The sequence below is a fragment of the Dichomitus squalens genome (assembly GCF_000275845.1).
Source record: "Dichomitus squalens LYAD-421 SS1 unplaced genomic scaffold DICSQscaffold_60, whole genome shotgun sequence".
NCBI classification, from domain to species: domain Eukaryota; kingdom Fungi; phylum Basidiomycota; class Agaricomycetes; order Polyporales; family Polyporaceae; genus Dichomitus; species Dichomitus squalens.
In genome coordinates this window covers 118906-132346 of record NW_006766942.1, presented here as the reverse complement: position 1 = coordinate 132346, position 13441 = coordinate 118906, and the positions used below count along the sequence as shown (strand labels likewise).

General features: G+C 57.2%; 2 protein-coding genes across 2 annotated transcripts; one reads left to right on the top strand and one right to left on the bottom strand.

Moving 5' to 3' along the window:
- Positions 1-719: 719 nt before the first annotated feature.
- DICSQDRAFT_70079 (uncharacterized protein) lies at positions 720-1136 on the bottom strand (the record flags this gene model as incomplete). Its single annotated transcript, XM_007370044.1, has 1 exon — positions 720-1136. One exon carries the CDS (start codon positions 1134-1136, stop codon positions 720-722), a length of 417 nt encoding a protein of 138 aa, XP_007370106.1.
- Positions 1137-3244: 2108 nt separating this feature from the next.
- DICSQDRAFT_140616 (uncharacterized protein) lies at positions 3245-4393 on the top strand (the record flags this gene model as incomplete). The annotated part of the gene is made up of 1 exon (XM_007370043.1): positions 3245-4393. A coding segment is annotated over exon 1 (290 nt), but the record flags the coding sequence as incomplete, so codon positions are not given.
- Between the last annotated feature and the right edge of the window lie 9048 nt (positions 4394-13441).

Here is a 13441-nt window from a genome sequence, read left to right as displayed (position 1 = left end):
AGACAAAGTTCACGAAGTCGTCCAGTCTTGGATTCTGGCCTATCTGGTAAGCCTGCCGCCGCCTGGCTCCCCTTGAGCTCATCAGCGTGAAGCGCCGGCGTCGACTTACGGAAGCATCTTAGAACGATTGCCCGGTGATTTGGCTTGGTACGCTCATGTCGCCCTGGAAGCGACTATAGGCCCAAGAGAGAACCTGGAACGGCCTAGGGTTAGTAGCAGCTCGCCGCAAAGGTCGTGCGATGGGAGATGGAGAAATGATTTTCGCGACCATTGAGGTAATGAGGCGATCTGAAGCACGTCCTGTACCTGTAAGGGGCAACTACATTCGAAGAGGTCATACAAGCGGTACATGGGTTCTTCAAGAGCAGAGTAGCTCGGTTTTGACAGCACCTTCATACACGAGCGCAACCGACTGTGCAGAAAGCCTACCCACTGCCTGGCATGCTCCTTGATTGTGCAGCCTCCACCGCCACGCTCACCCCGAAGGTCACCACGATCGTAGTCTGGAACCCCGCGGTTTCGAACGAGAACGAGTCGTCATGGCGTGAAATAGGCCTGAGGCATTTGCGAGCCATCTTGGGCAGCGGCAGAGCAGCGTGCAGTTCTGCATGCGGCGTGTCCACGCACGTCTTCCGGATAGAGGTTGCCTATATTCCACCCGCTACTTCCCTGATCTCGAGCCCTCCTCGACCTCTGTCGCCACTATACCAGCAATTGAATCAAGTGCCCAAACAACACATCCCACCCGTGACACACTTACCTCTCGCCAAATCCTGCCGGTCGAGCTCCTCCGTCCGGCTCGTATCGAATCTCCTCCCGAACATGACCTCCCGCCAGCCGATGTCCTCGGCCGGCCGCGCTCTTACGTGCACGCTCTTCACGTTCCCCGCCGCCTCGTCCCCGACGTGCTTCCGCGCTTCCCAGACGTCGTGCGAGCGTGCAAGTCGCCAGAGCCGCTGGAACTCGGGGTCGGGAAGAGACGGGCGGGCGAGGAGGTCCTCGAGGATGGAGATCTGGGCGGCGACGTGCGCGCGGTCGTCCTCGGCGGCTTTGCGCTGGGAGAGGTGGTGCATGGAGATGGAGGTGAGCGCGGTGGAGTAGAGGAGGTGCGGGAGGTAGGCAAGGAGGCCGGACATGGTGCCAGCGAGTGCGCAGGGTCGTGGGGTCCAGGTGAGGATAAGAGTAGGGGGTTATTGGTTTGCGAGACGATCAAGGCCACTTAAGCGGAGGTTGATCAGGATAAGTCGGGCTGGCCAGTCGTATCTTTGACGACCTTTGCGGTTTGATTCTATTCGTGGGAATATCTAACACGCGGCTATGGAACGCTTCACAATGGTCTGGTCAGTCGAGTCTCTCGCGTGCACTCTCGCTGTACACATGTTCGGACTACGCCAATTTCATAGCGGCCAAAGGCAAGAGGGCACGAATGGAGCATGCCTATCCCCCTACACGTCTTCAGCAAATGAGGTATCGAACTCGAGCACGCAGGACCACACGACTGGTCACTGGGCTCGGCTCCGGGTGAACAACGAGGCGTTGATCACTATTCGCACGACCCTGTACCCTCTCGGGAATTTCTTCTATGCCTCTGTCGACAAGTACACATTGCCCGGCGGCCGTGACATGCACCCCAGAAACGCAGGACCGCGTGAACATACTTTTTGGCTTCGCCCGGCGGCCCGTAGACGTTCTGGTGGACGTGTCCAGCGCACTAAGCGCTAGGCTTCTGGCGCAGGCTTACGACTTCATCATAGTCTACTGCGGTATGACATTTACACATTGGAGGCAGCATGCAGGGATAGGGATCAGTCTAGACGGTCTACCACGCATTCCATCATCGTGGAGACTCAGCTTGGGAACCGCCAGTCAGCTTTATGTTCAGCTTCTCCTTGGGACCCAGACTGGCGCCTGGGGCTTCCAAATAGACTTTTCCTTACAGCATGTACATTGGGGCCATGGATTTTGGCTCGGCATATCAGGTCCTGGACGTTCTTCGGCCGAGTGGTGGCCTTCTCATTCCCTGCGATGCTCAGCGGGGGGGGACCGGCGAATTGACCGGTTGACCGGCAGCCAGAAACGCTTCCATTTCACGTTGCAGAGCGTAACGTACGTACATCGGGTCGTGGACTCGTGGGCGAGCGACAGTTGATTGGATGCATGGCGGATGCGAGCCACGAGGGGTGCGAACCTCTCGCCACAAGCCGTCGGATCCGCTCCCGCCGTCGGCGGCGGGACGGTCGAGCGTGAAGGACTCCGAGGGCGGGCGGGTGACCGATGGTAGGGCTCGGGTCCGCAGTGCCGGTGTGGGAAAGGGCGACGTTTTCTGTTCTGAGTTTTGAGTGCGCGGTCAGAGTTCTCTTCTCAGGAACGCTTTGGCTATATACAGCACGCGGGAGGGATTGGGGCGCGGGGACTTGCGGACGGGCGTCTACTCCAACCTCTTCTACGGAGAGCTGCGTTTCCTTTCGTGGACGACTGCAAAGCTGGTACAGGCGGTGACGGTGGCCGATTCAGATGATTGGCTTGCAGCGGACATGCGCCGGGGAGGGGCGGACCTGGCTTCGTTCCCGCCGCCGTCGGTTGATGCAGGTGCTTCGCCCGCTTCGGGAAGAACATCAGTGATCACCCTCATATATCCCCTCCACATCCTCTCACGCACGCCCGCTCCCGTCTCTCCTCCCCCCATCTTGACTTTCTTGTCCTCCCATCCGCTTCTTCCCGCGCAAGCCTCCGCACTGCATGCCCTCCAGCCCTTGCACGATGTATAACGCACCAGAGTCCACCAAGTCTTCGGACATGCACGCGCATGCTCTCCCGTCATCCGCGATCCCTACACACTCGGAGGCAGCCTCTCTCGCTCGGTCCGACTCCGGGTTTGAGTCCAACACTGTCCTCGAGTTCAAGTCCGACCCCCCTTCAGAGCCGGAGCCCATGCAAGTCGACGTCGCCCCAGACACGCGACACGATTTCATCGAACAGGTCCGTCCGTACGCGCCTTCCCTTCTCTCGCATAAATTCACCACAGAACACGTCGTAGATCTTCCAGCGAGTGGAAGAAGAGACCGCACGACGCGCCGAGGAGGAGGAGCACCGCTCACGACCGGGCACCGCGTCCACCCCACCCTCCATAACCGCGTACCCCGCGAGCCCTGCCCCGGTCGGCTCCGTTTCGGCAGCGACGGTGGCGGCGGTGCGGGAGAGGAGACGGGGGAGTATCTCGGTGTCGCGCTTCGGGCAGGTACGTCGCGTTTCCCGCTCCGCTGGTCTTCGGCTTCGCGTCTTCTTTTGCCTTCTTCCTTTCTGCTGCTTTTGGGGTGTGGTTTGTCTGTCAGGCAGCACATGGTATAAGTGGTCTGCACTCGCGGCAGCAAACCGGGTGTGTTCGATCTGCGAAAAGTCGATGAAGACGCGACGTTTCCACGGCAGACGGTTGCCTTCTGCCTCCCCTTTACATGGATTTCCCCCCGGTCGCAAACATCCGGACCCCTGCTGTGACTTGTCCCTCTTGTCTGTCCACATGTTCCGAAGGGACATGCTCGGAACGCGTCTTCGAGCCCTTCGGGTCATCCCACAGCTAGAGTCTACTGCGGAACCCGCGCGTTCCCCCCATCTATGCCGAGGTCGCCGACTAGGGGAGAGTTTGGTGCACCTCCTATTCATGTAGGTGTGCACATGTACGTACGACGTGCTACGTGTCGTGTCGTTGGTCGTCCGCGCGACCGATGTCGGGCTTTGCTCGGCGCGCTAGGTCTGTCTGTGGCTTACGTTGCTGTTTCGTTGGATATCTGCGGACTACGCGACGCGACGCGTTTCGGCTATGTGGCGTGTGCGTCATCACCTCAACACGTCTTCCAGACACTTTCAAGCTTGCCTCTGCATAGCTCCGAGGGCGTGGCCTTTAGGCTCCCTGTCTCCGACTCTTCAATTTTGGAGCGGCTCGTCGCCGAAGCCGCACTGCGGGTCTGAGAGCGCCCGTGTGTGGGAGCGTCTCGTCGTCCTGCAACGTGTCTTCCACCGGAAAGCATTTCGGGCGCGTCTACCTGGAGCCTGAGGAGGGCTTTTGCCGAATTTGTTGGCGGCGAAGCCGGGTCGCTCAGAGCCTCTGCTCTTCTGACGCTTTGAACATGTTTTGCGGGGTTTCAATGCGTCGATTCCTTGTCTCTCATGCGCGTGGGGTTAGTCAGGGCAGGCGAAGTAGCCTCACAGCGGAGGGCAAGGCAAAGCCCATAGGCAGCAATCCCGAACACCACCTCGAACCTTGCTCTCGCTCGGAAAGTGCTCGGATGAGGGATGTGAGAGCGTGCGATGCGAACGCGCGCATATGTTTTCATTTACGTGCATCAGACTGCTGTCATCACGTTCATGCATATCCCCATCGTCGTTCTAGTCCGCCCCTAGGTCTGTAGTCGCGGCAGCTTGGTGCTACGCGTCTTGCGGGTGTAATAAACGTGACCCATCGTCGCTTTTCGCCGATCCGCATCGTCCTGCGCGGCGCTTGTGCTGAGATCGCACTGGTCGTCAACCGTTCTAGGGGCAGCCTTTGTTCTCTATCCCCACCTTTGAACCGTAGGCGGACTGTACGGCTCTGGCAAATCGCAAGTACTGAGAAGTGCTCGTCGTCGCGGGTGCTGTTGGTGCGAGGGCTTCGATTTCTGCGTCGAACCTCTCCTTCCTTATTCGCTTCTGTTGTTGCTCCTTCGGGGTATGCCGGGATGCAGTGGTGAGCATGGATGATGTCGCTTGCGCCGCATGCGCGCAGATCACGAGAGCGTCGTCGAGATGCGCTGATGTCTTCCTGCAAGGGCCTGGGCGTGCGCGGACGATCGTTGCACAAGCTCAGTACGCTGCATCACTCCCCTGAGCATTGTCTGTCGTGGTGCGGGTTTGCAGTGTAATGAGGTCCAGGCCTCTGCATCGAAACCGCATGTGCGACAGGGACGATCATGTACCATCATGGACGAGATGCGAACCATCACATACTGGATTGCGGTCAATCATCCCGGTGATCCTTGCCCTTCTCGCCCTCTGGAGCCTGTGGTCCAACTGTTCCCACATTATTGGTGACATATCCTCGCGGTCGCCATTTCGTCCGAGCGTCCTTCGGTGCCTGAGTTGCGCCCAGTACCAGACGCCCTCTTCTTTCGCGTTCCGGTTCCTGGCTTCCACGCGAACGCAGAACAGTGCTGACATATGCCCTCCTTGCGCAGGCAACAGACCTCTCCTCAGGCACGTACGAGAACCCGAGCACGCTCCCCTCGCGCCAAAACTCGGTGATCATCAAAGCGTCGAACTCCGGCGCGTTCTACCAAGCACAAAAGTACAGCGGGTCAGCAGACTCGTTCGCGTCCGCGTCCGAGCCGCCACCTCATGACGACGGGCACGACGAGGAGCAGGTGACGCAGATGGAGACGATCGCCGGCAGGCCCTCGTTGGGGAAGGCGATGGGCCAGAAGATTGCACGCCGGCTGTCGCGGGCGCGCACACGCTCGCGCGACGTGCTGGCGGTCGTGCCCGGGGCTGGGGTGGTGATCGGGGTGTCGGTGGAGGAGGCGACGGTGGAGGCCGAACACGACGGCGGTCAGGATGTGGTGCTGCCGGGGACGCCACAAGGGACGACGTTCGTGTTTGCGCAGGCAGAGGCGGTGAACGGGCGCAGCAGCGGCACGCGGTCGAGACGGTCGACGGTGAGCATGCCGATGCCGAGCATTCCGATGTCCGCGGGGGCGACGGTGACGGGCTTCGGCAAGGAGAGTCCGGAAAGGAGGTTGTCGGCGGCGATGGGCAGTTGGGCGAAGGTGACGAAGATCTTCCGGCGGAAGAGCATGGCGGTGCTTGGGCAGAACACGCAGAATTCGTCGCCGTGAGTCGCGATGTGGTTCGGTGCGGGGGTCCGCTGGCTGGTTTGTCTTGGCTCTTCCTGTGTCGGTCTCCTCGTATCTCTCCGCTCGTTCCACAGTTGGATTCGTCGTCGTATTGCTCGCCATTTGCTGCTCATGCTGCTCGCTTACTCGCATAGACTTTCCCCCTCTTCTCTGCCAACTTCTTCGCAGCTTGTCCTCTCTTCATCTCTCCAGATCCACTACCGGAGGCCCGGGGCCTCCGTTATCGCATCTACGTCCACAAACCATCAACAATACTCATCAACGCATCACAACTTGTCGGATTTGCTTGCTCCACCATCACTGCTCATCGTAGTCCTTCGTGTCTAGTACTTACATATGTGCTTTGCCTGTCCGTGCTGGTTTCGGTTCCGTGCTCGGCCTCCTACCACATTGTATCATTGAATCCGTGCTCGTTCGCACTCGGTACATCAGCATGCTCACGCACATCGTCTATGCATCTTCGTCTCCGCATTACAGGCGTCTTCGGATTCGCCCCTACTCAAGTCTCCGTGCCGAGGTGTCTTCCTGCCATTCGACCGTTCATGTATGCAAGCACACGCCTTTGTTCGTTGAGACACTGTATATCCCACCCGAGTACTGGGTACTGAGTGGTGGTCCGATAACCGTGACGAGGTCTTGCCATCGGTGGAGCATGTCGCTCTTGGCTTCCACGTGAACGCGCGAACGAACATTGACATCTCGAATGGAACGAACGATCTGTTGTGATACATGCGTCTTTGTAGTCCATCTACCTAGAGCCCCAGCAACGGCTCTAGTGGTGGACGTATTGGCGTCTTCGACAGCAGACTATCCAACGACGATGTGGGAATAACTGTGGGCACGGTCGTGCGTGTGAGCTTGCAATGTCTGGGACAATGCGACGGCTAGGGAGTAAATGCCGGAAGATGGTTGCGGGATGGAAAGCCGACTTGACATACCGTCGCACGCAGGCAACATTTCTGGGCTGCAGAGTTGGATTGAGCAACTGTCCTTCACATCGGCATCGACTGCGTGCATGAATCGTCAGTTTGACCGCCCACTGTCGCCGCGTATTGCTCGCCATCAAATGCAACGTGAGGGAGACTAAGCTGTGAGCTAGGAATGCACGGCGATAATCAATCATGAACGTCTAAGAAAAGGATCGGTATACACCAATTGACTTGCCTGTCGAGACACCTTGTCAGCACCTGCACTTCAGTTATTGCATCCGGCACGCATAACAACATCCATTGTAACTTATAATAGGGGTGGTCAGAGTTCGCGATTACGGGGCGATTCTGAGAGCGATTATGGAGTGATTATGAGAGCCTTAATCACCTCATAATCGACCTGTACTCTGACCACCCCATGTCACAAAGCAATTATGAACTCGATTTCTGGTACTGCGATTCTGCTTTTCTCAGCTATCTGCTCAACGTCTGCCTTTGGTTTCGAGCTCTGACGTGCCTTTGAACACCCTACATATTCAAAAAGGTCATTATAAATTGACTCCGCATTTTTTCCCACCGAAATCGAGCGATTTTGAGGCGAAATCGCCAATATGGGTATAAATCTTCTGTAGAAAGTCGTTGTTTCGTCGCAGTTACCTCATGGGGTACTTATGCAACTATTTTGTCACTCAAATCCGCACGAAATATGTCTTGTATGGGCTATAGACGGGGAGACAAGTGAGACGAAGGGGGTTGACACAGAATCACAAGAAGCAGAATCGCGATTATGGAGCGCATAAGCTCCTCTGGAGGAGCTTACGCGATTACACACGATTATGCCAAAATCGCGATTACGGTGTCGGAATCGTCCTCAAAATCGCATCCCATAATCGTCATATAATCACTCTGTAATCGCGAACTCTGACCACCCCTACTACAAGTAGAGAACGATCCTCAGCATCACTCATCAAATGCTAGTCTCGTGACCAGACATTTGGAGTGTGAAGCGGATGCGAAAAATCGGGGGCATCTAGACACTCAAACGTCTGGCGGCTTTACCCCCGTGACTCCCCGCTCGGTGACCTGTGTGACATATTGACACCCATTTGGGGCAGTCCAAGAAAGCCGGAGGTCACCCTCAGTGTGTGATGTGGCGGCCTGCTGTAGATGACCATGAAGTCGCTCGAGCTACTGACCATGAACCCCTTGCGTGGCGTGCGCTCGTCCACACGTATTGTAGAGCACCCTGCGAGAGATGCATGATATCATTGCTGAGGATGCCTCTTCCCATGATGCCCGCTCTCCTCGAAATTACCTGCTACAACCTGTGACGGAATTGACAGGAGTTCGACCACCGCTGGTGATATTACTCTGGTGCTGGACAGAGTGCGGATCTGAGCGATGATACTCCCATAGAAGAGAAGGAAACCTCGAAGGGGTACAAGCCCAAGGTGACGGGCATCAGTGGACACGGCGATAGGTGCATCGCACTCCTGAATTCAGACACATTATGTTATTCGGTTACACATACAAAGAGAAGTCACAGTGTATTGCCTATATCAGAGACAGAGGATTACAGGGGGATTGACTGCTTGCAGATATCATAGATAGTGCAGAGTAGGCTCAGCGCAGCTCGAAGATGGCAGGAGATAAGCATGCAGGCATGCACGCAAGGACAGCTTGGACTCCTGGAGAGAGGGCAGGGAGGTCACATAGGTCACTGAGCGGGGAGTCACAGGGGTAAAGCCACCAGACGCCAAGGTACTTGGGAACCTCCGATTTTTTGTTCCCGCTTGGAGCTCCGAACATCTGGTCATGAGACTAATCAAATGCATGCTGTTACGGTGAAGCGTGTCAGCACTCAAGGTGTCGTGTGCAGGTTATGCACAATGAGGATGCAGACTGATGACAAGCTTAGCACACTGGTTCACTGGGGGTCTGGGGGTTCAAGGTCACTGTCGCAGCGACTAGGCGCGTAGACTCAGGTTGACGTTCGGCGACGACCTCGTAGGTGAGCGGCAAGGAGCCGAAAGAGAAAGAGGGAGATAAAGAGGGATAAACGTAGCAAGGAACTCGACGAGGGCAGAGCGGAGGTCGGCACGAGGGCACGAGACCTGCGAAAGCTAGTCTTCACGCAGACAGCGACAGACTGGTCCCAATGACCAAGTTATACATTAGCACTCGAAGGGAAGTACAATGCTATGGTCACTCACCTAGTTCCAATGACCAAGAGGTCGAGATGGGGACTAGGGAGCGCCTAAGGGGGTCCTTATATACTAGAGGGGCTGCTTAGCAACCAAGGACAAGGCGCGAGAGCAAGGCAGTGAAGATGACAAAGGGAGAACAAAGGGCGAGAAAGAAAAGGCAAAGGCATGGCGATCACGGGAATGTAGCATGCGGCTGTGGGAACGTATCTACAGTATCCAAACTGGGATGAGCTAGGAAAGGAAACAGTCCGAAAATGGAAGGTGGGCGTCAAAGGGAAGGGAATGGGCGGCACAAAGGGGCGTCTGTCCAACGTCCGTGACATTACCCCCCTCCTAAGGTCCGTCGGTCTCCGATGGACCCGAGGCCGGGGCGCCGTCCAGAGGCCCATTCGAGGTCGGAGGGTGCGGCAGTGGTGAAGTTGACGAGGGGTTGCCAGGGAAGAGATTGAAAGATGGCAGCTGCAATTCGACGTGGGGCAGTGAGGTTCCGCTCGTGGAACTCGTCGATGAGCTCTTGGCAATGAGTGAGGTCCTTTGCCGGCTCCCAGCTGTTCTGGCCTTCGTTGTAGCCCTTCCACTTGACCAGGTATTGGAACTGATTGCGGTGGGTGCGGCTGTCCTCAATCTTTTCGACTTCGTATTCGAGTTCCCCTTCAACCTCCACGGGTTCTGGTGGGGGTGGAAGTATGCCGTTGACGTCGTTGCCTGTCCAGGGTGTGAGGCGATCGACATGGATGACGGCATGTCGGTTCTGCATAGAGGGGGGGAGTTGAAGTCGATACGTGAGTTCACCTGTGCGTTCCAAAACCTTGTACGGCCCAAGTCGTCGGGGTCCGAGCTTGCGGCTTGTCACGGACGTTGGACAGACGCCCCTTTTTGCCGCCCATTCCCCTCCCCTTGATGCCCACCGTCCATTTTCGGACCATTTCCTTTCTTAGCCCCTCCCAGTTTGGACACTGTAGATACGTTCCCACACCCGCATGCTACGTTCCCGTGATCGCCATGCCCTTGCCTTTTCTTTCTCGCCCTTTGTTCTCTCTTTGTCATCTTCACTGCCTCGCTCTTGCGCCTTGTTCTTGGTTGCTAAGCAGCCCCTCTAGTATATAAGGACCCCCTTAGGCGCTCCCTAGTCCCCATCTCGACCTCTTGGTCATTGGGACTAGGTGAGTGACCATAGCGTTGTACTTCCCTTCGAGTGCTAATGTATAACTTGGTCATTGGGACTAGTCTGTCGCTGTCTGCGTGAAGACTAGCTTTCGTAGGTCTTGTGCCTTCGTGCCGGCCTCCGCTCTGCCCCGTCGAGTTTCCTGTTGCGTTTATCCCTCTCCTTCTCTCTCTCTTTTCCCTTTCGGCTCTTTGCCGCTCGCCTACGGGATTGTCGCCGAACGTCGACCCAAGTCTACGCGCCTAGTCGCCGTGACAGCTGGCCTGATGGATGGTGACGTCCCGCGAATCCATCCAGACACGGTCTCCAGGCTTGAACTCGTGGGGTTTTGGCTTGTCGCGCTCAAACGACTCCTTCATGGCGGCCTTCTCCATCCGAAGGGCTGCCTCCGCATCCTTCCGCACGTCGCGCCACAGTTCCAGACGCTTGTCTAGCGCTGGGAACTTAGTGGGAGCGCCGATGGGTACGGTGAAGTTGGGCTGGTAGCCGTAGATGATCTCGAAGGGGGACACTTGGAGGCCCGAGTGGACATGGTTATTGAGCACGAACTCGGCCGTCAGCAGGTGAGCCACCCAGTCGTCCTGTCGTAGGTTAGAGAAGAGCCGTAAGTGTTTCTCTACCTCCTGGTTTGCCCGTTCGGTCTGCCCATTGGACTGGGGGTGGTAGGCGGTCGTGAGCGCGTGCTGGATCCCAAACTTCTCGTACAAGGCCTTCATGAAGCGTGCCGCAAACTGAGGTCCTCGATCGGACACCACCTTCTCCGGTACTCCGTGGAGACGGAAGATCTCGCGGTAGTGGATATCGGCGACTCCCTCTGCAGTGACGTTGGTCGTGGTGGGTAGTACGTGGACCTGCTTGCTGTAGTGGTCGCTGTAGACGATGATCGTGTCGTATCCTTGTACCAGGGTAAGTCCAGTGATGAGGTCTACTCCCATCGTCTGCCAGGGGCCTTCGGGTACGTCTTGGGGCTGGAGCGTGCTTCGAGGATGACGAGGGGCTTTCCGGTGTTGGCAAGTGTCGCAGCCTTTGACGTACTTGCGCATGAACGCATCTCGATGCGGCCACCAATAGAGGCGGCTGACCAGCTCGATCGTCCCGTTCCGTCCAGGATGTCCTGCAGTGATCGCGTCGTGACACAAGAAGACGACCCGTTTACGAAGGTCTTTACTAGGGGGAATGTAGAGCTTCCCATGCCGATAGATGAGGTCGTCGCGCACTTCCCATTCCAGGAGTCCGTTTGCCAGCTTCCAGAGGCCCTTCTCCTTCAGGATGCGGAGAGCCTCGACTACTTCCAGGTCGAGTACCTGGGCATCTCGAATCTCCTGCTCCAGGGTGCTTGTGTCCGTGAGTGTGGCTGACAGAGAGACGAACCGCTCAGGTCCCAGCACAATCTGATCTCAGTTGTCCTCCGCGTCCGTAGTCTGGTGGGTCAGGAGGCGAGAGAGGGGATCGGCTTGGGTGTTCGTCTTGCCAGGCTTGTGCGTAAGACGGAAGTCGAAGCGGCTGAGGTATAGAGACCATCGAGCCTGTCGACGGGTGAGGTTCCGCGCGGTACGCCAGTACTCCAGATTACGATGATCCGTGACGATCTCGAAGGGTTCGGGGAGTCCCTCTAGGTAGTGTCGCCAGTCTTCGAGAGCACGGATGATTGCCAGCATCTCTCGGTCGTAAATCTCGTAGTTCCGTTCCGCTTCAGCCATCGACTCCAATTGGTAGGCCACCGGATGCCAGAGGTCGTCGCCCAGCTTCTACAGTAGGACCCCTCCGGTCGCGAAGCCGAAGGGGTCCACTTCGATCCGCGTGGGCCGAGCCGGATCCCAGGAGACAAGCACAGGTTCGCTCGTAAACACATCCTTGAGGGCTTGGAAGGCGAGTCGCTGTGCAGTTCCCCAGGTCCAGGGAACATCCTTCTTGGTCAGGCCGTTGAGCGGTCTCGTGAGCTTAGAGAAGTCCCGGATGAATCGACAGTAGAAGTTGGCAAACCCTAGGAAGCCGCGCAGGTCACGCAGGTTCTTGGGGGCTGGCCACGCGGTGATGGCCTTGACCTTCACCGGGTCCATGGCCACTTCGCCTTCACGGATGATCAGGCCGAGGTACTCTACCTCTGTCTTCTCGAACTCGCACTTCTCCGGTCGCAGGTAGAGATCGTGCTCCTGAAGTCACTTCAGCACCTCGTGAGTTACGGTACGGTGCTCTTCGAGGGTTGTGCTGAAGATGAGGATGTCGTCCAGGTAGACTGCGACTTTCCCTGCGGCGATCAGGTCAGCGAAGATTGAGTTCATCAAGGCTTGGAACGTAGCGGGGGAGTTGGTGAGTCCGAACAGCATGACCCGCGGTTCAAATAGGCCTCGATCGTGGACTGTAAACGCGGCCTTCCACTTGTCGCCCTCCTTGATGCGGACGTTGTGGTAGCCCCAGCGAACGTCAAACTTGGTGAAGTACTTGGCCTGGCGCAGGCGACTGATGATGTCCGACGCGAGGGGGAGAGGGTACCGGTTCTTCACCGTGATCTCGTTGAGCTTGCGGTAGTCCTGGACTAGACGGAGCTTGCCATCCTTCTTCTTTACGAAGAAGACCGGGGACGCCATGGGGGACTTGGAGGGGACGATGTAGCCTTTCCGAAGGTTTTCCTCAAGGAATCGATCGACTTCCTCCTGCTCGTTAGGCGACATCGGGTAGGCCTTGGAGCGTAGAGTTTCTGGGGCGTCGGGTTTGAGGTCAATGGCATGATCGTACGGTTTGTGCTCCGGGAGGCGCTCCGATTCGGTCTCTGAGAAGACCTTCGAGTACTGTCGGTACTCTTCAGGGACGATCTCCTCGAACGTGCGTTTGGGCTTGTCCTGGTTGGCCTTCTGTGCGAGTTCTGTGGAGTAGGTGTACCCGGTGGCACACCACAACTTCTCGGTCGTGTCCTCCAGGACCTTAGCCTTCCACCACTTCCTTCGCTGCACCCTGTTGGCGGTGATCCGCTCAATACCAGGTTTCCATTCGGCCTCGGCCTCCGTTTCCTCCGCACCAACCTCCATGGTGCCTTCCTGCCAGTCAATGTCCGGGTTGACCCTACGGAGCCAAGGTAAGCCTAATACGACGTCTTCGGGGCCCAGGTCTGTAACTAAGAACTCGAGCCATTCCGTGCAGTCGCCCATAAGTACTTGTAATCTAACATAATGGGATATGCTGCCTGCACTGTTCTTGGAGCCATCAATGTTGTAGAGGGGGATTGTCACGGACGTTGGACAGACGCCCCTTTTGCCGCCC